At 48.6% G+C, this 25,243-nt stretch overlaps 1 protein-coding gene across 1 annotated transcript in view; it reads left to right on the forward strand.

The window, feature by feature from the left end:
* Window positions 1–25,243, forward strand: part of ADAMTS2 (ADAM metallopeptidase with thrombospondin type 1 motif 2) — a 231,201-nt gene that overhangs the window by 117,524 nt on the left and 88,434 nt on the right. Inside the window, exon 4 of the mRNA XM_082621776.1 lies at window positions 21,119–21,321. Coding sequence (XP_082477902.1) covers window positions 21,119–21,321 — 203 coding nt within the window. The remainder of the gene's footprint in view (window positions 1–21,118; window positions 21,322–25,243) is intronic.

Below are 25,243 nucleotides of genomic sequence, written 5' to 3' on the forward strand. Positions count from 1 at the left end.
CTGCCTCTTGTCTACCAGCCCCAGTGCAGCTTGCTCCGAGTGGTACTGTCCGGGGTTCAGGTGCAGTGGGCTGGATTCTGGGGCCAGACACCTTACCTGCCGCCCTTGATGCCATGAGGCGGTGGCTGGAGCGTGACCTTCCTGGGCTTGTCCCTCCAGCTGCATAGGAGGAAGTCCAGCCCGGCTCCACGGGGCTGGTGTGAAGAATAAATAAGGGATGTCCGTAAAGCCCCGATGTTGCCGATGTCATCTTCATCGTCAACAGTGGGAAGCCTTTTCCCATCACGCTGCTGATGGGGGTGTCTGGAGGATTCTCCCTCCTGGAAGGTGGCTTGGTGCTACAGTATGGCTCATCCTGCATTGCCACCCTGAGTCCCAGCGTCAGCTGGGGGGGAGCCATTTGTCCCGGCCCCAGCCCCTCTGTGTGACAGGCTCCAGGTAGGACCAGGAGGGGTACAGCAGGTGGCAGGGAACAGGGGACAATGCCCCGGGCTGGGGGTGGGGGTATGGACAGGCTGCTGAGAGTTCCTGCATCCACAATCATGGTCTGGCAGGAGAGGGCCTTGAGCAGGGCTCTGCAGCACCCTGTACCTGCTGCATCTGTTGGCACCAGGCCCCTCTCAAAGCACCAGGAGCACCACCCTGCATGACATGGGGCTCAATATCTGAAAAGATGAAGGGCCCAATAGGAGAAACAGGTTGGCAGCTGGAGAGAAATGCCTTGGAACTTGGATTTGGAGAATCCAAAGACTGAGTAGCTGGTTCCTGGTGGAGGCATGCACTAGGGCAATGACAGAGGGATGGGGGTGGGGGCAGGTTCAGAGACGCTTAAGATGAGGATGGAGCCGACTGTGCGGGTTTGGGAGAAGCAGCCCCTGATCCTGGTGTGGGCCTGGTGCCCTGCAGGTGCCATGGCCCCAGGTGGGCACTGCAACTGAAGGGGTGGGGTGGGGCGTGGAGGAGGCATTCAGTCCTGGAATTCTGAGTGTGGGGTGCCTGAGGGCCTTCCAGGGAGAGATGCCTAGGAGGTCGCTGAATGTCCAAATCTAGGACTCTGGAATGCGTGTGAGGCTGGCGACAGGGATTTCCCTGTCAGTGACGCACTTGTACAAGCTGTGCCTGGACACAGAAACCATGAGGACCGTGGCCCCTCGACATTGGCCATCAGCGCCCCACTTGCCAGCCTCTCACTTCCCCTACATTCAAAGCGAAATCCCAGGGAATCCTCCCTTCTGTTGGGACCTGTGGGTGTCTGTGTTTTGTTCTGAAGTTCACAGTAAATATTTTCATTAAACGATCTGCCAGCCTCTCCATTGTATCCCGCCATCTGGCTGCTGAGTGCTGGTGAGAGGCAGTATAGAGGTAACTCCGGGGCAGTTTCCCTTCCCTCTGCTGACTGCCGCAGAAAGGACTTTGGTGCCCTGGAGGCTGAGGCCGGTTTTAGGGACCTGCCTGCCTTGGCCGTGTGCAAGAGCTCACCAGGGAAGGACTCTTAGTCCCCGGACCCCAGGGGCCTGGTTGCTGAAGGAGACCTCATGTGTCCCTGGGGCTGGGTGGGCTTCAGAAGGCGGCTGGAGCATGGTTCTGGGGGGAGAGCAGGTGCAGAGGTGCGGTGCGGGAGTGTAGGGCAGGCCAAGGCTGTGTGAGGGCTGAGGATGGCAGGCCCCGGGCCCCGCTGCAAGGAGCTCCTGGCCATTCAGGCAGCTCCGCAGGTTTGGGCCTAATCTCAGTGGCCTCAACACTTCTGCAGGCACCCTCACTTCCCAAGGACACGTATCTGTGGAGGGCTGAACCAGATCCTGGCCCCTTTCTCTCGGCCACATACCTTAAATTCACAGTGGACTTTCTCTTTCTCTGCCCCATCTACACTGGGGTCGCTCTAAAAGTAGGAGGTGCAACAGGGCAGCACCACGTGATACTAACAGTCTGAGGGCCCTCTGGCTACAAAACCAAAAGCTGGTGTCTAGCTTAGGCCAGTGCATGTGATGTGTGTGTGTATGTCAGGACTCTTGTGGTTGCAAGACAGAAATCCAAATGAATTGACTCAAAGGGCTGGAGAGTCCAGGGGTATATCAGCTTCAGGTACAGCTGAAATAGGGGCCTAAAGGGTATCGCCTGTCCCCTTCATCTCTCAGCTCCGATTCTCCTGGGAGGAAGCGGCGTCCAGCAGCCCCTGGCCCACTTTGTCTACCTCAGCAATCCCAGCAGAGAGAAAGGAGAGGATGTCTTCCCAGATACTCCAACAAATGATTGGCATTGGGGTTCATTGGCCAGTCTGGGCCATGTGGGCGCCCCTGGACCTAGGAGTAAAGTGGGGTTGGCTCCCCCTGAGCCATGTGAACTGGGGGCGGGGTTGTTCACCAAAGGAAAATCAGGGAGCAGCACCCAGAGAAGGGGGGGTCACCATGCAGCACAGCTCTAGGTGGCTCTGTTCACCTCCAGCAGAGCAGGGGGGTGCTGGGCAGGCCAGGTGTTTTATGTCCACCACCGAGGAGCATCGTTGCCCCATCCCTGGGAGGGCCTGCCCTGGGGGCAGTTTCTTTCCCCTTCTTAGGAGCTCCCATTTCCCCCTGGAGGTGCTAGAAGGGTAAAAGCAAGCCTGGACTCCAGACAATTTATGCATCTTCCAGCTCTTGTCTCAGATTCGGTGCAGCTGTTACCGGTGTGGCCCTGATGGATGCGAGCCGAGGGGCTGGCCTGGCCGCAGCAGGCCTCCCCCTCCTCCTCTCCACCTCGAGTCATAAAAATGATACTGGCTGCCAGAGTTGCAAAAATTAATTCCGATTTGGTAATAAAGTTAGAAAGGGCTGGGATGAAATAATCCTAATGAGCTTCTTTTAATAATGCTCACCAGTGGGGCTCTGTGCTGATGGCCCCCGTGGGGCTGAGTCTCTTTCTGCTCCCAGAGCCTCCAAAGAGCAGGCCTGCTTCCAAACAGGGCTTTTGCTGTGTCCTAATTATGCTTCTATGTAAACATATTTTATCTTAATGATCATCTTTAGGGGAATTTGCAGTCACAGAGGGCTTGTCTCTCTGTCGTTAATAGAGAGGATGACTTTCCTCCAGATGACCTCCCCTAGGTGGAGGTGCCAGGGTACTCCTATGGGCTGCTGGTGCCCAGGACTGGTGCCAGGGCCCGGTCCACTGCCCCTGCAGGGGCCTGCACTGGTTGCAGAAGGAGAGCTGGGCTTGCCTCTGACCCTGGTCTAGTTCCATAAGTGTCACTCTCCCCTTCCTCACAACACGGCAGTTTCTGCTCTGCAGGGCAGTTGTAAGGATTCGAGGTTCAGGGGTGCCTGAGCACTGGGGAAGGGAGAGTGATTTGTTCTTATCCACATAGCAGGGCCCTCAGCAAGCCCACCCATCCACCCATGTGCTTGTCCAGCAGAGGCCAGGGGTGTGAAAACTGCTCATGGGCAATGGGCAGTCGTAGGGGGACCTGAAAAGTGCACTGGCCTTGGAGTTCACAGCCTGCCTAACATGGAGATCGTAAAAAAGCATTTAGCTGAACTTTCTTCTAGCAATTTTATGACTGCATTTTCATCATCCCAGGTCACCAGTCGGCCAGGAACTGGTTTTTGCTTAAGGTGTGAAGCCAGGGTTTGACCTTTTCCTCCTTTATCTAACCAGTTGTCCCAACATCATGAAAAAAAAAAGAAACAATTTATCTCCACAACCAGCTTTCTCTCCTTTTCCCTTGCAATGAGCAACCATTCAAAGGTGATCAAAAGGTATCCTTTTGTTAGTGTATATTTTTGCAAAATCAGTGTTGGTCTTTGACGGTGTTTTTAATTGACAAATGGTGCTGCATTGTATCTCATTCTGACTGTTTCTAAGATCCATCTGTCTATGTGGATGTCACACTTCAAACCTCTGCATAGCACTGTGTGGAGTGCACATGCCGCATTTGCTTCTCTCTCCCACTGATGACACCCAGGTTGCCTCCAACTCCCCCCAACATACCCAAACAACATTGCCATGAACAGCTCTCAGTTGCCTCCTGAGAGACCTGTGTGAGCTTGACCATCTGTGTGCCTAGTCCAGGGGAGAGAAAAATTGGCCATGGGCAAGGATAAGTACGGGGGGGGGGTACTGGAATATCCTAAGGACACCCTATGTCTTTAGGATGTAGAGTGAAATTATTGGGCTATCAGGTTCTTACACATTGTTGAGTAAGTATTGCCAGATTGCCAGGATGTCCACACCTGCTCCACTTCCACCATTTACCAAGTCATCCAGTTTACTCATATTTTATTATTTGATCAGCCATTTAAAATTTACATATAAATGAATATCAAAGGTGATTAATATTATTTTCTTTCACATCTTTATTGGAGTATAATTGCTTTCCAGTGCTGTGTTAGTTTCTGCTATACAGCAAAGTGAATCAGCTGTATGTATACATGTATCCCCATAGCCCCTCCCTCTTGTGTCTCCCTCCCACCCTCCCTATCCCACCCCTCTAGGTGCTCACAAAGCACTGAGCTGATCTCCCTGTGCTATGTAGCAGCTTCCCACTAGTCGTCCATTTTACGTTTGGTAGTGTATATATGTCCATGCCACTCTCTCACTTCGTCCCAGCTTACTCTTCCCCCTCCCCATGTCCTCAAGTCCGTTCTCTATGTCTGCATCTTTATTCCTGTCCTGCCCCTAGGTTCATCAGTACTGCTTTTTTAAATTCCATATATATGAGTTAGCATACAGTATTTGTTTTTCTCTTTCTGACTTACTTCACTGTGTAGGACAGATTCTATGTCCATCCACCTCACTACAAATAACTCAGTTTCATGCCTTTTTATGGCTGAGTAATATTCCATTGTATATATGTGCCACATCTTCTTTATCCATTCATCTGTCGATGGACACTTAGGTTGCTTCCATGTCCTGGCTATTGTAAATAGTGCTGAAATGAACATTGTGGTACATGACTCTTTTTGAATTATGGTTTTCTCAGGATATATGCCCAGTAGTGGAATTGCTGGGTCATATGGTAGTTCTATTTTTAGTTTTTTAGGGAACCTCCATACTGTTCTCCATAGTGGCTGCATCAATTTACATTCCCACCAACAGTGCAGGAGGGTTCCCTTTTCTCCACACCCTCTCCAGCATTTATTGTTTGTAGATTTTTTAGTGATGGCCATTCTTACCAGTGTGAGGTGATACCTCATTGTGGTTTTGATTTGCATTTCTCTAGTGATTAGTGATGTTGAGCATCGTTTCATATGTTTGTTGGCAGTCTGTATGTCTTCTTTGGAGAAAAGTCTATTTAGGTCTTCTGCCCATTTTTGGATTGGGTTGTTTGTTTTTGTGTTATTGAGCTGCATGAGCTGCTTGTATATTTTGGAGATTAATCCTTTGTTAGTTGCTTCATTTGCAAATATTTTCTCCCATTCTAAGGGTTGTCTTTTCATCTTGTTTATGGTTTACCTTGCTGTGCAAAAGCTTTTAAGTTTCATTAGGTCCCATTTGTTTATTTTTGTTTTTATTTCCCGTACTCTAGGAAGTAGGTAAAAAAGGGTCTTGCTGTGATTTATGTCATACAATGTTCTGCCTATGTTTTCCTCTAAGAGTTTCATAGTGTCTGGCCTTACATTTAGGTCTTTAATCCATTTTGAGTTTATTTTTCTGTATGGTGTTAGGGAGTGTTCTAATTTCATTCTTTTACATGTAGCTGTCCAGTTTTCCCAGTACCACTTATTGAAGAGGCTGTCTTTTCTCCATTGTATATTCTTGCCTCCTTTATCAAAGATAAAGTGACCATATGTGTGTGGGTTTATCTCTGGGCTTTTTATCTTGTTCCACTGATCTATATTTCTCTTTCTGTGCCAGTACCATAGTGTCTTGATTACTGTAGCTCTGTAGTATAGTCTGAAGTCAGGGAACCTAATTCCTCCAGCTCCGTTTTTCTTTCTCAAGATTGCTTTGGCTATTTGGGATCTTTTGTGTTTCCATACAAATTGTGAAATTTTTTGTTCTAGTTCTATGAAAAATGCCATTGGTAATTTGATAGGGATTGCATTGAACCTGTAGATTGCTTTGGGTAGTATAGTCATTTTCACAATATTGACTCTTCCAATCCAGGAGCCTGGTATGTCTCTCCATCTGTTTATGTTATCGTTGATGTCTTTCATCAGTGTTTTATAGTTTTCTGAGTACAGGTCTTTTGCCTCCTTAGGTAGGTTTGTTCCTAGGTATTTTATTCTTCTTGTTGTGATGGTAAATGGGATTGTTTCCTTAATTTCTCTTTCTGATCTTTTTTTGTTAGTGTATAGGAATGCAAGAGATTTCTGTGCATTAATTTTGTATCCTGCAACCTTATCATATCCATTGATTAGTTCTAGTAGTTTCCTGGTGGCATCTTTAGGATTTTCTATGTATAGTATCATGTCATTGGCAAACAGTGACAGTTTCACTTCTTTTCCAATTTGTATTCCTTTTATTTCTTTTTCTTCTCTGATTTCTGTGGCTAGGACTTCCAATACTGTGTTGAATAATAGTGGCGAGAGTGGACATCCTTGTCTTGTTCCTGATCTTAGAAGAAATGCTTTCAGTTTTTCACCATTGAGAATGATGTTTGCTGTGGGTTTGTCATATATGACTTTTATTATGTTGAGGTAGGTTCCCTCTATGACCACTTTCTGGAGAGTTTTTATCATAAATCATCATTGAATTTTGTCAAAAGCTTTTTCTGCATCTATTGAGATGACTATATGGTTTTTATTCTTTTTTTTTTTTTTTTTTTTTTTTTTGCGGTACGCGGGCCTCTCACTGCTGTAGCCTCTCCCGTCGCGGAGCACAGGCTCCGGACGCGCAGGCTCAGCGGCCACGGCTCACGGGCCCAGCCGCTCCACGGCATGTGGGATCCTCCGGGACCGGGGCACGAACCCGTGTCCCCCGCATCGGCAGGCGGACTCCCAACCACTGGTTTTTATTCTTTAATTTGTTAATATGGTGTGTCATGTTGATTGTTTTGCGTATATTAAAGAATCCTTGCATCCTTGGTATAAATCCCACTTGATCATGGTGTACGATCTTTTTAATGTGCTGCTGGATTCTGTTTGCTAGTATTTTGTTAAGGATTTTTGCATCTATGTTCATCACTGATGTTGGTCTATAATTTTCTTTTTTTGTGATATCTTTGTCTGGTTTTGGTATCAGGGTGGTGGTGGCCTCGTAGAATGAGTTTGGGAGTGTTCCTCTCTCTGCAATTTTTTGGAAGAATTTGAGAAGGATAGGTGTTAACTCTTCTCTAAATGTTTGATGAATTAGCCTTTGAATCCATCTGGTCCTGGACTTTTGTTTGTTGGAAGATTTTTAATTACAGTTTTGATTTCATTACCTGTGATTGGTCTATTTATATTTTCTAATTCTTCTGGGTTCAGTCTTGGAAGGTTGTACTTTTCCAGGAAGTTGTCCATTTCTTTCATGTTATCCATTTTTTTTGGCATATAGTTGCTTGTAGCAGTCTCTTATCATCTTTTGTATTTCTGTGGTGTCAGTTGTAATCTCTCCTTTTTCATTTCTAATTTTATTGATTTGTGTCCTCTCCCTTTTTTTCTTGTTGAGTCTGGCTAAAGGTTTATCAATTTTGTTTATCTTTTCGAAGAACCAGCTTTTAGTTTCATTGATCTTTGCTATTGTTTTCTTCATCTCTATTTCATTTATTTCTTCTCTGATCTTTATGATTTCTTTCCTTCTACTAATTTTGGGTTTTCTTTATTCTTCTTTTTCTAGTTGCTTTAGGTGTAAGGTTAGATTGTTTATTTGAGATTTTTCTTGTTTCTTTAAGTGAGCTTGATTTGCTATGAACTTCCCTCTTTGAACTGCTTTTGCTGCGTCCCATAGGTTTTGGATCGTCGTGTTTTCATTGTCTTTTGTTTCTAGGTATTTTTTGATTTCCTCTCTGATTTCTTCAGTGATCTCTTGGTTATTTAGGTGTGCACTGTTTAGCCTCCATGTATTTGTTTTTTACTGTTTTTTTCCTGTAATTGATTTCTAATCACATAGCATTGTGGTCAAAAAAGATGCTTGATACAATTTCAATTTCTTAAATTTCCCAAGGTTTGATTTGTGACCCAAAATGTGGTCTATTCTAGAGAATGTTCTGTGTACACTTGAGAAGAAAGTGTATTCTTCCACTTTCGGGTAGAATGTCCTAAAAATATCAATTAAGTCTATCTGGTCTATTGTGTCATTTAAAGCTTGTCTTTCCTTATTTATTTTCTGTCTGGATGATCTGTCTATTGGTGTAAGTGGGATGTTAAAGTCTCCCACTATTATTGTGTTATTGTCAATTTCTCCGTTTATGGTTGTTAACATTTGCCTTATGTATTGAGGTGCTCCTATGTTGGGTACATATATATTTTTAATTGTTATATCTTCTTGGATTGATCCCTTGATCATTATGTAGTGTTCTTCCTTGTCTCTTGGAACATACTTTATTTTAAAGTCTATTTTATCTGATATGAGTATTGCTACTGCAGCTTTCTTTTGATTTCCATTTGCATGGAATATCTTTTTCCATCCCCTCACTTTCAGTCTGTATGTGTCCCTAGGTCTGAAGTGGGTCTCTTGTAGACAGCATATATAAAGGTCTTATTTTTGTATCCATTCAGCCAGTCTGTGTCTTTTGGTTGGAGCATTTAATCCATTTACATTCAAGGTGGTTATCACTATGTACGTTCCTATTACCATTTTCTTAATTGATTTGGGTTTGTTTTTGTGGGTCTTTTTATTCTCTTGTGTTTCTTGCTTAGAGAAGTTCCTTTAGCATTTGTTGTAAAGCTGGTTTGGTGGTGCTGAATTCTCTTAGCTTTTGCTTTTCTGTAAAGCTTTTGATTTCTCCATCAAATCTGAATGAGATCCTTGCTGGGTAGAGTAATCTTGGTTCTAGGTTTTCCCCTTTCATCCCTTTAAATATGTCCTGCCACTTCCTTCTGTATTGCAGAGGTTTTGCTGAAAGATCAGCTGTTAACATTATGGGGATTCCCTTGTATGTTATTTGTTGCTTTTCCCTTGCTGCTTTTTAATTTTTTTCTTTGTATTTAATTTTTGATAGTTTGATTAATACGTGTCTCGGCATGTTTCTCTTTGGGTTTATCCTGTATGGGTCTCTCTGTGCTTTCTGGACTTGATTGACTATTTCCTTTCCCATGTTAGGGTAGTTTTCGACTATAATCTCTCCAAATATTTTCTCAGTCCCTTTCTTTTTCTCTTCTTCTTCTGGGACCCCTATAATTTTAATGTTGGTGCATTTAATGTTGTCCCAGAGGTCTCTGAGACTGTCCTCAATTCCTTTTTAAAAAATTTATTTATTAATTTATAAAAAATTTTTTTTTGCTGTGTTGTCTTCATTGCTGCACGAGGGCTTTCTCTAGTTGTGGCGAGTGGGGGCTACTCTTCCTCTCCATACGTAGCCTTCTCATTGTGGTGGCTTCTCTTGTTGTGGAGCACAGGCTCTAGAGCGCAGCCTCAGTAGTCATGATGCATGGGCTTAGTTGCTCTGTGGCATGTGGGAACTTCCTGGACCAGGGCTCGAACCCATGTCCCCTGCATTGGCAGATTCTTAACCACTGTGCCACCAGGCAAGTCCCTGTCCTCAATTCTTTTCATTCTTTTTTCTTTATTCTGCTCCCTGGCAGTTATTTCCACCATTTTATCTTCCAGCTCACTTATCCATTCTTCTACCTCAGTTATTCTGCTATTAATTACTTCTAGAGTGTTTTTAATTTCAGTTATTGTGTTGTTCATCGCTGTTTGTTTGCTCTTTTATTCTTCTAGATCCTTGTTGAATGTTTCTTGTATTTCCTCCATTTTGTTTCCAAGATTTTGGATCATCTTTACTATCATTACTCTGAATTCTTTTTCAGGTAGGTTGCTTATCTCGTCTTCATTTATTTGGTCTTGTAGGTTTTTACCTTGCTCCTTCATCTGTAACATATTTTTTTGTCGTTTCATTTTTTTTTTGATGGGTGGGGCTGTATTCCTGTCTTACTGGTTGTTTGGCTTGAGGCATCCAGCACTGAAGTTTGCAGGCAGTTGGATAGAACTGGGTCTTTGTTGCTGAGATGAGGACCTCTGGGAGGCCTCACTCCAATTAATATTTCCTGGGGTCTGAGGCTCTCAGTCCAGCAGTTTGGACTTGGAGCTCCCACCACAGGAGCTTGGACCCAACCTCCGGCTTGGGAACCAAGATCCCACAAGCTGTGTGGCGTTGCAAAAAAAAAAAAAAAAGAAAAGAAAAAAAAGGAGCAATACAATAACAAAGAATAAGAAACAAAATAAAATTAGAAAGATAAAAAATAAATTAGGAAAAATAAAAATATAATTGAAACAACTGCAAAAAGGTAAAATAAAACCGCAACAGAAAAAAGAAAAAATAAGGTGGTGGTGGGGAAACAGGCCAAAAGGAGCAGAACAATAACAAAGTATAAAGAATAAAATAAAATTAGAAAAATAAAAGATTTATTAGAAATACAAAAATATAAATGAATCAACATGCTAAAACAGAACCCCAATCTAAAAGAGGAAAAAAGAAAGAAAAATAAAAACCTCGGCGATCGGGGGCGGAGTTTAGGTGGGGGTGGAACTTAGGCAGAGGGGTGACATTTGAGTGTGGGGTGGCACCTAGGCTCAGGACCCAACCAGCAGGAAAAGGCCTTGGGGACGGGGCCTAGGCAGGTGATGTTCAAGCATGGGGCGGGGCCTCTGCTTAGCACCTGCATGGAAGGGGAGAGGCAGCACCTCCAAAGGAGGGCCTCCTGAGTGTGGAGCTCTGGGGTTTGGAGGTGGGGCCCTGGGTGAGGGTGTGTGGGTGGGGTTTAGGCCCAGTGTGTTGGAGAGGGTCTCTGAGTGTAGAGATGGGGCCCCGGGTGGGGGTGTAGGGGTGGGGCTTGGGCTCTGCATGGCAGGAGGGAGGCTCTGAGGGCAGAGGTTTAGGCCCCGGAGCCCAGGAGGCTCCCTGGTGCCTAAGTGGGCAGGGAAATCACTAGCTGCATTCCCTTCTGTTCCTCGGCCCCCCACCATGGTCTCCCCCAGGGTCTCCCTCATACCTGCTGGACCCCTAACCATGGCTGGGTCCCGCTGGGTGTAGGAACTCCTTCCCTCCCCCAGCCGCCCCTCAGGGGTGCCAGTCCTGTAGGTCCGGCCTTTACTTTTCCTCCCCTTTCCCTCCCTCCCACTCCTTCAGGACCCGCGCGGCTGGAGGGGGCCTAGGTGGGCGGAGGATCAGGCCCTGGATCTCAGCAGGCTCCCGGGGGCCCAAGTGGGCCGGGGAAATCTGGCCGTGCTCCCTTTTGATCCTCCGCCCTCCTAGTGTTCCCCCAATTTCCCCCTTCAGGCGTGGGATCCCTTCCCCTCCCCCCAGCCACCCCTCAGGGGTGCCAGTCCCATCCCGACTCCACTTCTTCTCCCTCACTACCCACCACGGCCCACGTCCTACCTGGTCACTGGGGGTTCCTCCCATCCCCTTAGGTGTCCAGGGCCCCCCACTGGTGCCTGGTAGGTGCCCTAGTTGTGCGGAGACATGAATTCCGCTATCTTGACTCCGCCCCCCAAAGGTGATTAATATTAAAACTAAGGGCAAGCACACACCAGCCATGCAAGGAGTGGGCAGCACTGTCCCCGCTGGGCAGAGGCTCCAGGAGGAGGTGAGTGGAGCAGTCTTGGGTCTTGGTCTGACTTCCACCTTGGCAGGTGACAAGGCCCTTTCTGGGGAACTCATGAGCAAGGTCATGAGTGAGTCTTGGGAAACACTGGGCTCTCCACGGTCGGGTGCCTGGCAAGACTGAGGTGTAGACCAGGCGCTGGACATGCAGCAGAAGTCCGGTCAGTGAGAGTGGGCTGCTCTGTCCTTTCTATATCCGAGCCCACCGTGGTCTACCTCCCGCTCTCAGGGAAAAGCTGGAAACTTCTGTGAGTGATATGCGTGTCTTCAGCAGAGCCTGAGGGGAGAGACCCTCATCAGCACATGGTCAAGACAAGCCAAGTACTGATGAGAAGCTGGCCCAAGTTCTCCTGGGCGTTCTGTCCTCGGGTTAAGAAGATGGCCTGATGGAAGGGGGGGTCTTGGTGATGACAGTCCCTATGCCAGGTCACACTGCTGCAGTGAGGCTCAGTTGCCCTCCACACCTGCTGCAGAGCTGCCACCTTGGGATCACCTTTCACCATCCTCCAGGGGATTCCCTCCTCATATCTCGTGTTGGGTTTCCTTTATCTCTAGTCTTCCACTTTCTTGGTTACCTCTTTTGTTTTGAAGGAGCACATCCTTCAGTACCTTAAAAGGGGTGCTGGACAGATAAAACTTTAGACAACTTACTTGTCTGGAAATATCTTTCATACTTGTTGAGAACTTGTCTGGGTATAGAAGTTTTGAAGGCTTTGCTCTATTGTTTTCCTGCTTCTAATGCTGGTTTGGGGAAGTCTACAGCCATTCTGCTTCCAATCCTTTGTGACCTCTTCTGTAACTGCTTCCCCCGGCCCCCTCTTATTCTATGTGAAAGTTTGTAGAAACTTCCTTGTGTTCTGAAATTTCATGATTATGTGCCATGGTGCTGGTCTGTTTTCATCTGCTGAGTTGGGTGCTAACTGGGCCCTTTCAGTCTGGGAGCACCTTTTAGCTGTAGGAAATTTTCTTGAATAATTTCATTAATTCTTTCTTTTCTGTTTTCTCCTTTTCTTAAAAAAATTATTTATTTATTTTTGGCTGCATTGGGTCTTCATTGCTGTGCGCAGGCTTTTTCTAGTTGCGGCGAGCAGGGGCTACTCTTAGTTGCGGTGTGTAGACTTCTCATTGCGGTGGCTTCTCTTGTTGCGGAGCACGGGCTCTAGGCATGGGGGCTTCAGTAGTTGTGGCACATGGGCTCTAGACCACAGGCTCAGTAGTTGTGGAGCATGGGCTTAGTTGCTCCACGGCACGTAGGATCTTCCCGGACCAGGGCTCGAACCCGTGTCCCCTGCATTGGCAGGTGGATTCTTAACAACTGCATCACCAGGGAAGTCCCTCTCCTTTCTTTTTGGAGCTTCTATTATATGGATGATACACCTCTGGTCTGGTCCTCCAATTTTCTTATCTTTTTTCCTGATGGTTCAAGTCTCTTGGTCTTACTGTTTTACTTTCTGGGAGATTTTTCAACTTTGTCTTCCTAATTCTTTCATTAAGTTTTTTTATTTCTGCTGAAATGTTTTTAATTTCAAAGAACCCTTTTGATTGTTCTCATTTCGTTCTTGTTTAGTGAATGCAATATTTCCTTCTACCTCTCAGGGGTCACTAATGATAGGTTTCCCCAGCTTCCTAGGTAGTCTCTTTTTCCTCCATTTTCCTCATTTTGATTCTTGTGCTGTATCTTGGTCTCCATCTATCGAGTCTGGGGCTAATCCCAGAGAGCTGGAGATCCTTGGCTGGCTGCTCCTGTGTAAAGTTGGGCAACGAAAGAGGTGACTGGGAGCTTGATGCAGGTAGTTGGGGGGACCATGACAGTAATATTGCCTTTTGGTCTTTGGTCAGATTCCTTAGAGAAGCCTCCTCCCAACTTCCTGCCTGAGGGGTAGGTGACTGCCAACATTCTGGGAGTGGATTGTGGAAGTGGGTTAGTGTCTCAGCATTCATTTCATTTTCCTGTTCGTAGCATGGTACCTGTGCTCTCAGCTACACCTGGTGCCTGCAGCCCAGAAACCTTCTTTTCCACCTTTTTGAGAGAGAATGAGCTTCCAGACCAATGCAGTGTTAGTTATTGGGCTGTTACTGGGACACAGGGTGTGGGGAGGGGATTTGGCATTAGCCACCAACTAGTCCTTATTTCAATCCACCCATCATCCCACTTCCAGAGGTACTTGGTGCCTTTGGAGGATTCTGCAGTACAGACTGGAAGAGTTTTGGCCAGCTTCTCAGATACACTGTGTCCATCGCCACGTGGCCACCTGCTTTCCAGCTCACAACAGCACTGTTATTTTCTTCCTCTCCTTCTTCCCCTGTCCGTGTAGGCTTGTGATTAAAAAAAAAAAAAATCATCCCTTTTCTAAAGTTGTAATGGGGTTCCAGGGAGGAGCAAAATTAGATGTATGTGTTCAATGCACCATTTTTACTCAAGGTCCCTCCTATGCTTGGATTTGTGTTTAGACATTGTATTCAGTTCCAAAATCTGTCTTTTCATGACACTCGTACCACTGTGATCTAATTAACGTTATTTTGTAGTGTCTTCTGAAAATTTGAAAGGTAAATACCTCCTTGTTATTATTCCTTTTTAATATTTTTTTCTGGCTATTCTCTCATATGTAATCTTCCAGTTGAACTTCGGAATTATTCTGTTGGATTTTAACAGTTTTTTGATGGAGATTATGTTAAATTTATAGATTAATTTGGAGGACAATCAACCTGCAATCCAGGATAGTGTCATTGTGTCTCCAATTACTGAGGTCTTCTTTTGTTTTGGGGGAGAGCTTTGACTATATTGTATTACTCTCTGTGTAGTCTTCATACATTCCTTATTTTTGTCTATACCTAGATATTTTGTGGGGTTTGTTCCTATAGTCCATAAGCCTCTTTTCCCATTCTCTTTCCTAGCCGGTCACTGTTATGTACAAGGAAGTATTGATCTTTGCATACTGATTCTATGTAAGATGAGAATTAACTATTTCTTGTAGTTTTGGTAAAACTCTTCTATAAAACCTTCTGGGCTTTTCTTTGACTGCTTTTTTCCATTTCTTCTAAGGTTGATTCAGGTTTTCTACTTGAGCCAACAGTTAGAGTGTATATTCTCTATTTAGGCTTATTAGAACTGTGTTTTTAATTTCTGGTGTTTAGGGTTTGAGGGTCTTCCTTCTTGTTTTCTCTGATTTTGCTCTACGGTAGTGGCTGTGGACATGATTTTTGAGTTTCCTTTTTGTCCTAACGTACAGTCAAATTTGGAACTTGTTCTGCACGTGCTTGAACAGGACACATTTTCTGGTCGTTGGGCTTAAACATTAGGTTGCTTTAGTAATTCAAATCTTCTACAGTAATGCAAATCCTGCCTAATGTTTTATCTAATTCATCTGTCTTTTTCTGGAATAAATGTATTAAAATGCACATAGCACTGTGACTTTGCCTATTTCTCTTTGTATCAGGTTGAAGCTCTGTTAGGTGAAAAAAGTTCATATCTTTTATATCTTCTCAATGAATTGTTTATCAGTTTGTCCCCTTAATGTCTTGGATTATATTTTATCTCATGAATGTAGTTACTCCTGGTTTCTTTTTGTTGGCCATTACATGGTAACTCTCTCTTCACCACGTTTGTCTGAACCCCTCCTGGGTCATTTTGTTGTCGTTACACCTTGTATAAGTAACTTACAGCAGGATTTTGTGCCAGCTCCTGCTCCTTTGCCAGCCACCCGACTTTTGCTCCTGCTGCCCACCCCCCTCCGCCGCCCCCAGCCTGGGCTTCCTGGCCTTGCTGTACCTGCCTCTCCTTCCAGCCCAGCTCCCAGCTCCCAAGGGCACCCCCCGCCTCCCCACTGCTGGCCCTGTGCTCCCTCCCATCGTATCTCTGCACTGGCTCCTACCCCTCGCAGCCCTGCGATTATCTGTGAGGCACCGAGGCATACAAGACCCTGGGCCCCTGTCTTCTGAGGGGCCCTCCACTCAAGTGGAGAAGACAGATAATGCCCAAGTAAGTTCACAAATGACATTCAAACTGAAAATGGTGGTGTGTTCCATGAAGGAAGACACTGGGGGAAGGGAGAGCCTGTTTTAATTTAGAATGAAATAAGGCAAGTTGCCCTAAGGAGGGGATATTTCAGCTGACACCTGGAGGATGAGAGGGAGGAAGCCCAGTGAGGAACGAGGGGAAGATCATTCCATGGAGAGGGGACAGCAGCCTTTCCCATCACTGAGCAGTGGCGTCTCAAGCCTCCGTGCCCCTCCTCCCCTTGTCGGTGTGCAGCTGGCCCTGAGCGGGGAGTCAGAGGGGGACCAACACATCTGAGTCCACTGCAGGAGGCAAAGGGTCCCTGGCACCAAGGGCTGCGGGTGTCCTTCCCTCTAGACCTTTTGGGGGTGCTTCTGCTGGACCGGATAGTGTTGCAGGAAGGGGGACCCCTTCCAGGGCCCGAGAGTGGGCTCTTGTCTAACACTCGGAAATGAATTGTCCAAGGAGACACACGTGCTGACAAAGCAAGAGACTTTATTGGGAAGGAGCAGCCTGGTGGAGAGCAGCAGGGTAAGGGAGCCCAGGAGAACTGCTCTGCCATGTGGCTCGCAGTCTCAGGTTTTACGGTGATGGAATTAGTTTCTGGGTTGTCTCTGGCCAATCATTCCGACTTAGGGTCCTTCCTGGTGGCCCACGCATCGCTCAGCCAAGATGGATTCCAGCGAGGAGGAATCTGAGAGGTTGGGAGGACATATGGACTGGCATCTCCTTTTGACCTTTCCCTAATTCTTCCAGTTGGTGGCTTGTTAGTTCTGTGTTCCTTACCAGGACCTCCTGTCGTAAAACATCTCATGCAGGACTTCCCTGGTGGCACAGTGGTTGAGAGTCCGCCTGCCGATGCAGGGGACACAGGTTCGTGCCCCGGTCCGGGAAGATCCCACATGCCGCGGAGCGGCTGGGCCCGTGAGCCACGGCCACTGAGCCTGTGCGTCCGGAGCCTGTGCTCCGCAACGGGAGAGGTCACAACGGTGAGAGGCCCGCATACCGCAAAACAAACAAACAAAAAAACATCTCATGCAAATGGTTACCTGGCCAGTGTGGGCAGTTTTGGTCAGTGGTTCCCCTAACAATAGGAAGGCTAAATTTGGGCAGGAGCAGCAGCAGCAGCAGAAAGGACATCCTAGGAGAGGCCAGTGCAGCAAAGGCCTGGGCGTGGGATTTGCACAGGGACAGCAAACACCCAGGCACCCTTGAACCTACAGAGCCAGCACTTGCTGCATGATGCTCCCATGGCATTTACGGACTCAGGTCCCTGGGGTTTCTCTTCTCCGGAATAAACATGTTTGTTTCTATCAGTTTCAGTTTTCCCACACCATCCCTTGGTGCTGGTGAAGTACACAGGTCCCTCTGGGGCACATTAACAACTCTGGATGACATGACTTGGGCTGGGTTCCAGCCCCTTCTCTGTGGTGTGACTTGTCTGAGTCACTTAATCTTCCTGGCGTTCCTTGATGCTAAAACGGGGACAGTAATGAGGATAGTGTGGAGCCTCCCGTTTGCTGTGAGGATCAGATGGCTGCTGGACATAGTGGAGGTTTGTTACTGTGAGGGACTGTGCACATGCCCCACCCTGCCACCAGATGCAGGGGCAGCACGGTCCGGCAGGGGCGTGTGATCCAGAGGCTGTGGCTGCTGCGACCCACGTGCTACCCTGGCGGGCAGGCACTTCAGGATGCCCCGGATGCAATTCTGCTTCCCCTGTTCCGTCCTCTTTACAGACTGTTATTGACTCTTTGAGGAATTCTGTCCGACCCGCTGTAGAGACTCTAAAACGAGGGACAGCTTTTGGAAGCTTCCTGTTGTGTCATCCTTTGCCTGAGACATGAACTGTCCAGAAAGGTCTCCCCAGCACAGGGAGTGCCAGGAACTAAAATCCCTGCGGTTACCCATTGAGAAGATAGGGTCCTGCCATAGACACCTCTGCTCAGGGAAGCCTCGGCCTGCCGGGGTCCAGTCTTCTACCATCTACCAAGGATCAGCCACCCAGGGGGGACCAGCGGCTTCTCCTTGTGGGGAGGCTGTGCGCAGAGGGCGATTGAGTCAGGAGCCAGGGCAGCATCGTCCTCCCACCTCAGCAGGAGATGGGCAGTGCCAACTGCTCGTTAGTGGGCCAGTTACAAGCATGCAAGAGCTCCAGCGGGAGGAGGGGCGGGTGACAGAGAGGTCTGAGGGACCAAGAGGAACTGAGGCCTTTAGACCAAGGAGGCAGCCCAGTGCAGGTGGACAGGCCCTGAAGGCCGGGATTGGTTTCAGGGAATCACTAGGCAGCCAGCTGAGAACCCGAGCGGGACTCAGCCTGAGGGATAGGCCCGCTAGAACCAGAGTGTGGTTGGGATCTCTGCGTGGCCTAGCCTTTAGGATCGGGCCCATTGTAGGGAAACTCAGGAGACATCCAAGAATGACAAGGTGGAATGACAGCCTGGCTGCTGGGTCCCATCAACACTCATGTGGCCCCAGGTCTGGGCGCCTGGCAGACCCTGCTGACCTTGGAGCTGTTCCCTACATCCTGCCAGGCCTGAGCAGGGCTGGGGCTTCCAGGGACCCGACTGTAGGGTGGGGCTGTCACCTTCGAGGTACCCCGAGCGGCCCTGTCTTCCTCCCTTCATCTGCACTTTACTTTGGATTTGGGCACATCTCTACAGGGGCTGGGCCTTGGGGGGTGTTCTAGAACATAATGTCCAAGTCACCCTCTAAAATTATCATGATCGAGATAATAATGATAACAATAATTATGCTTGTGGTGAAATTAACATTTCTAATGCATTCTTAGAAAACATTGCTGTTTTTAATGGGCTTGTAACATACAATTTATTTAAAAACTGAGCTTGCGGGCTTCCCTGGTGGTGCAGTGGTTGAGAGTCCGCCTGCCGATGCAGGGGACACGGGTTCGTGCCCCGGTCCGGGAGGATCCCACATGCCGCGGAGCGGCTGGGCCCGTGAGCCACAGCCGCTGAGCCTGCGCGTCCGGAGCCTGTGCTCCGCATCGGGAGAGGCCACAACAGTGAGAGGCCCGCGTACCGCAAAAAAAAAACAAAACACAAAAAAACAAAACAAAACAAAAAACTGAGCTTGCTCAGCAGAAGCAGCTACAAGATGTACCCGAGCCAGCCCTGGCCTGATGGCAGCCCCATTTCCTCCCTCAGAAAATGTCAAGAGGAGTCACTGCACGGTGACTTCTTGGGTTAGGGTTGGGGGCACACTCTGATGCCTTCAGAGGTTAAGTGGGCAGCAAGGGCGGCAGGCCAGGCGGCAGGCCCCTGTGTCCTGTTTCCAGGCATGGCCGTCACTCCACAGCACAGTGTAAACTCCCCTCCCCCTCTACAGTGACTCCATTTCTTAATTTCTCAGACAAGCTGGCTATTCTAGGTTTTAACATGAATCTCCAAATTTTGAAATACTGTCAACCAAATAAGGTATTTAAAAAACACCACATGGCCCTAACAGGCACCCCCATGGTCTGGTTTTGCTCAGGGGCCACCTGTCAGTGACCCCTGGCTTGACAGGGGCAGAGGGTAGCATGTAGCCTCTTCCCTGGGAAGAGTTTTTTTTATGGAAATTACCATCTTTCTGCTTCCCAAGGTGGTTCTGAAGGTGAGCTGTCCCTGCTTGTTGAAAATGCAAAGAAATAAATGTGTAAAAATAGAGTAGCAATTCCTCAAACCCACTGTCAGGTTTAAGTAGCTGATGTCTCCCCTGGGAGCAGCAAGGATGGCCCTGAATCATCTCCAGACAGCCCAGCAGAAGGATGAGCTCTGCACTGGCGCTCTCCCTGGAGCAGCCCTGGGCAGCGCCTGCCGTGTGCATGTGTGTGGAGTGTGTGTGTGCCTGTGCGTACTGGGGGAACATGGGGGACTACAGGGCTGGGGCGGGGGCACAAGGACCCCAGGAGGTAAGGAATGCCAGCAGACGCTCAGCCCTGGCACTAGCCCATTCCTCTTTTCTGTGCAGCCCTTCCCCCTCTGCTGCTCCTTCACCTCCACTTTTCCTTCCATAACCAGGTTGCAGGTTTGTGCCTGAAACCTAACAGACAGCAGGTGTAAAGAAGAGAGCTTCTGGCTGGGTGGGGGACTCTCTCAGTCTTCTGGTCTGTAAAATGGAGGCAATAAGGCACATCAAAGAGGCCTGTTGTCAGCACTGGATGAGGAGACATACTCGGAGGGCCTGGCTGCCTCTCTGTGCCTCCAGAGGAGGCCGTGGAAAAGAGCTTAGGGGACAAGTGAGAAGAATTGTTCTGGAAGACTCTTTGGTGATGTCATGATAACCTGAGGTCCTAGGTCCTTCCCAGGGCAAGAGTCTCTGAGACACACCTGTTCCTCCCCCCACGAGGAGTGCCAAGGAGGGGCAGGACCCTGGGGTCAAGGACCTGGCGTGGACACAGAGACCAGTGCAGGGTAGTGAGGGGCTTCCAGAGGCTTTGGCACTGAGACTAATTGGACAGTGTGGTCTGTGGCTGCCAGCAATGCTGAAGGTCAGCCTGGCCAGCTCAGCTGCAATCCTGAGAGGTAGGGGCCAGGTCTCTGGTCCATGGTGGGCTCCACACCCAGTGGGAAAGTAGAAGGGGATTGAGACAGATGCTGCAGCTCTGCAGATGGTACAATGACATCCTGGGGTCCTGGGCCTGATGCGATCCAGCCCTTGGCCTGCTCAGCTGCGGCCCCTAAGGCCCCATGTCCCAAATGGTCTGCCCCGCTCTGAGCCAGGTGTTTAGCCTGTGGGGGATGGAGTGAGCCCCTGCCCGGCAGACTGTGGGGGAGTTGTCATAAGAGGGGCTCATCCTGATTCCTGCATGATTCAGTCAGGCAACCTTTCATCTCTTTGGCAGTTGGCATCAGGGACAGGCACAGTTCTGGGGTCGGGGGTCACCCACGGCCTGGCCCCAACCCAGGAGTTGCGTGGGCAGGCCTGGCATAGAGATGAGGGACCTAGCTCCAGCCAGGGACTGAGCAGAAAGTTCCAGAAGGGGAGCTGTCTGAAAAGACACTGTGAAACACATACCACCTGGGCTGGGCCTCAGTTTCCCCAGTTATAAATGGGGAGACCAGCCTGGGAGACCAGCTCTTTGGCACTGGGTGGCCCTTTGGGAGTGTGTGAGTGTGTGAATGGGTGAAGAATCCACCCTGCCCATCCAGCTTCCCACCCTCTCTGTTCATTGCTGGGTGCCGAACCTGGCCTCTGTGATGGCCGAGCTGTGGGTTTGCATGCCGCCGGGTCTGAGCTGACTTGGTCCATCACTGCTGCCCTCTCTGAACCTCAGTTTGCTCTTCTGTGAAATGGGGACAGAAATGCCCTCAGTTAGGGTGCTGTGATGATGACAAGCTGATGGCCAAGCTGGCACCTGGCAGGTGCCGAGTTGCATCTGAGTGGAGTTTTGTCCCGCTGCGGTGTCCCTGGTGAGCCTGGGCTGCTGCTACAGGCTGTGTCCTCTCTCCTTCCAGGGATCTCCCCGGGCAGCCTGGACAGCCTCAGCCGTGCCCTGGGCATCCTGGAGGAGCGAGTCAACAGCTCCAGGCAGAGGGTGCGCAGGCATGCTGCCGACGACGACTACAACATCGAGGTCCTGCTGGGGGTGGACGACTCTGTGGTCCAGTTCCACGGAAAGGAGCATGTGCAGAAGTACCTGCTCACCCTCATGAACATCGTGAGTGGGGGTGGGGTGGCAGGGGCAGGGCACTGGGCGTGGGGCTGGGAGGCGAGGGCAGCAGGTGGGCCAGGGCAGCTGTGCTGGCCACGGTTTCCCGGTGGAGCTGGGGGTGAGTGACATGATCACAGGGAGGCCGTCTGGGTCTCCAGGTGAGACAAGGTGACCCTCCCATCGATTCTGTTGAACCTCAGTTTTCTCCTCTGCAAAGGGTGGGTGGAAGGGGGTGGTTCTGACTTGGCAAGGCGGTTGACATGCTAAGGCAGCTTTCTAGAAACTCGTCATTTGTGTACCAGTTTTCTTAATTTTTCATCATACCCACATGGTATAGGCTGTGTATTTTCCTGTAAATCAATTGACTTTTTTTAAAACTTAAAATTATTTACAAAGGCAACCTCGCTCTATTGTAAAGGTAACCTAGTAGTAAAATGTAAAGCGATGTTATTCAAATCCAGCTAGACAGTCCTACTTTCTACCGGGTCTGCACCACAGCCCACGATGTTCAAATGGGAGATTAGTGTGTCTTAGAGAGGAGGACAGACAGACCGACACCCATCCGAGGTTTCTCCTTGAGGTAGTTAGACGAAGTGAAGGTGGAAGAGAGCATCCGTTTCTCCCTGTGAGACTGGGCTCCTTAACTGGGTGACTGGGTGCCACCTAAGCCTCCTGTGGCACCACGGGACACCTGCCCTGTCTACCCAATCCTGAGAGATTAAGCTGTTACCCCTCCCCTCATTCCAGCCCCTTCCACCCCAGGAGGTATAGGATGCTGACCTTGTAGAAAACGCAGTTCCTGCCTCTGCCTAGGGTGGTGTGGAGGTCCTGCCCCTCACTGCCTGGTGCCTCAGTTGAGCCCTGCTGGGATAATATTAGGGGTTGGAGGGAGATGCAGTGGGCCTGCAACCAGGACACGCTGTGGGCCGAGCATTGTGGGAGGAGTGGATTTGTGGAAGGAAGCCTGGGCTTGTAGGGGCTGGAGGTGGGCAGGGAAGCCCAGGGGTAGGGGGCTCTACAGCAGCAGGGCTGCTCCCCAGCCTGTCAGTGAACTGGGTCCTCCAGGGGTCCAGCTGGTGGTGAGCAGTGAGGGGTAGGACATTTACTCCTGGCCTGGTTCTCAGCTCTACTTCCTGGGTCATGGTGAGCCCCTGGGAATTCAGCTGGTCCTTGGGCAAGACCTCCCAGAGCCCTAGTGAAGAGATAGGTCAGGGCAAGAAGGAGGATATGAATGAGCTGGTCACTGGACCAGGAGTAAACCCCTGCCTGCCGGCCTGTCTTCCTCTCCACCTGCCTTAGGTAAGTCCTTGACCCTCTGGAATGCAGCCATCTCATCTGCAAAGCAGGGCCGAAGTCTGTTTGCAGATGTTATTTTTTTTTGGAGAGTGTTGTCACACTTAATCTCACTTATTTTTGAAAAGTACCTTTAATATAATAGTAGTAATAATAATACCATGATGGCTACAAATATTGAGCTCTTAATATGTGACTCTGTGTGCCAGGCTTGTGCTAGTCACGTATCATGCATTACCTTTGGAACTCTTCACACTAACTCTATAAAATTGGTAGACATAAAATCTTGTCTGCCTTCAAAATATATGTCTTTCCCCAAGTATTATACTGCCCTCCAACCCAGTGGACAAAAGGACTGGTTTTGGAATTCGAGAGTCCTGAATCCTGGTAAAGGAAAACTATTTGTTTCTTCACACCGGAATTAGCCTACACCCCACAGAGTAAGAGCTCCGTCTCATAAGATGGGCCCCACTTCAAATGCCGAGCTCAACCCCCAGGTTGTCAGCTGTGCTTCTTACCAACCAGCTCCTCAGGTTCAATCATTTGCTAGAACAGTTCACAGAACTCAGGAAACCACTTTACTTACTATCGTCGGTTTATTAGAAAGCACACAACTGAGGAACAGCCAAATGGAAGACTGCACAGGGCAAGGCATGGGGAAGGTGCGTGGAGCTTCCGTGGCCTCTCTGGATGCACCACCATCCCAGAACTCGATGTGTTCACCAAGCTGGAAGCTCTCTGGACTTCACTGTTCAGGGTTTTTATGGAGGTTTTATCTTGCAGGCATGATTGGGGAAATCCCTGGCCGTGGGTGATTGAACTCAATCTCCAGCTTTTCTCTCCTCCCTGAAAGTTGGGGGTGGGGCTGAAAGTTCCAACTCTCTCATCACGCAGTTGGTTCCTCTGGCTACCAGCCCCCATCCTGAACTATCTAGGGGCCCGCCAAGAATCGCTTCATTAACATAAACTCAGGTAAGGTTGAAAGGGGCACATTATGAATAACAAAAGATGCTCCTCTCACCCCCATCATTAAGGAAATGACAAGTGTTTTAGGAGGTCTGTGCCAGGAATGAGGGCCCGAGACCAGATATATATTTCTTATTATTTTGCACCTGGGTTACCCCTGCCCCCACCACTACCAGGTATGTCACTGAGAACGGGCTTCAGTCTTCTAAGCCTCGGTTTTCTCATCTTTAAAATGGGCAATAATTTTCACCTTGAGTTGTCGGTGAGGATTAAATGAGATGATGAAGGTGAACGTGTTTTACAGTCTCTAAATAAATGTGGTTTTGCTATCGTGACGATGACAATATTTAGTTTAGCGACAGCAGGTTTAGAATTATTCTTGACAAGTATGGCAAGGACTCTGAGTGTTTTCCTGAGGCTGATGGATCAAATCCGCCTTTTCCCTGGTGTGGAGGGTCCCTCTGTCGCGCACACCTTATGCCCATGAGCTGGTAGGAGGAAGTCTAGAGCCTTGTCTTGGTTTTGCCAGTTAACGTCACTTTATTCATTTACATCCCCGTGATCCAACTGTGCCTCAATTTTGGATAAGGGTGTGGTTTGGTTAGTTTCTTGAAAAGCATGAGAAATATAAAAATTCTTAAATGGAAACAAATTTGATCATAACAGAAAGGGATTTTAGGAGATGAATCGGAGGAGCTGAGAAAGAGTACTTGGGCCGTGTCTTTTTTCCCCTGCTGCCTCCTGCAAATGGTGCTTGTTCCAGGCACAGCGGCTGGTCCTGCAGAGGCAGAGGACCTGGTGGACACTCCTGGGCTCAGGGAGACACGACAGTGTGGGGGGGTATCTGTACCTCCAACCTGAGCTCCCACCGTAAGAGTGCAGTGTGGTTGAGGGAGATGAGGCCCCCTGCTTGGATCCTGTGTTGCCTTGACAATACCCTCTAAGGCTCAGTGTCTTCATCCAGGGTACGTGCATGCCCTGGGAAGAGCCCCTGGGGATGATCTAAGGCACGTGAGCCCTTTGGTGGTCTTGGGGAGGACGGGGATTGAGAAGGCAGGAATATTTGAGAAAAGATGAGCTTCTTTAGCAGTGCTGTCCAATAGAACTTTCTGCATTGCTAGAAATGCTCTAATTCTGCGTGTCCAATACAATAGCCACTAGCCACCTTGACCCTTGAGTGCTTGAAATGTGGCGTGTAATTGAAGAACTGAAATTTTAATTTAATCACGTTCCAGTAGAATTTTTGTTTTAATTTTAAAAAAATTTTAATTATGAAAAAAAATATAAAATTTACCATCTTCACTGTTTACAAGGGAGCAGTTCAGTGACATTAAGTATACTCACATTATTATGCAACCATCACCACCACCCATCTCCAGAACTCTCTTCATCTTACAAAACTGACACTCTGTACCCGTTAAAAAATAACTCCCATTGCCCCCTCTCCCCAGCCCTTGGGAAGCACCATTCTGCTTTCTGCCTGCTGTGCCCTTCCTCTGAACTTGACCAGCACATGGCGCTAAATGGCAGTGTGGGTGGCCCTGGCTGTGGGGGCCTTTAGACCCGGTAGGTGCTGGCGCACCTGAAGCTGCAGCCAGAGCCCCATGTGGCCCTACAAGGCCTGGCCAGGGTAGGGCTCCCTCTTCTTGTAAGCGTACAGCTGGTCTTG

The sequence above is a fragment of the Mesoplodon mirus genome (genome assembly GCF_964341445.2).
Source record: "Mesoplodon mirus genome assembly, chromosome: 5".
NCBI lineage: Eukaryota > Metazoa > Chordata > Mammalia > Artiodactyla > Ziphiidae > Mesoplodon > Mesoplodon mirus.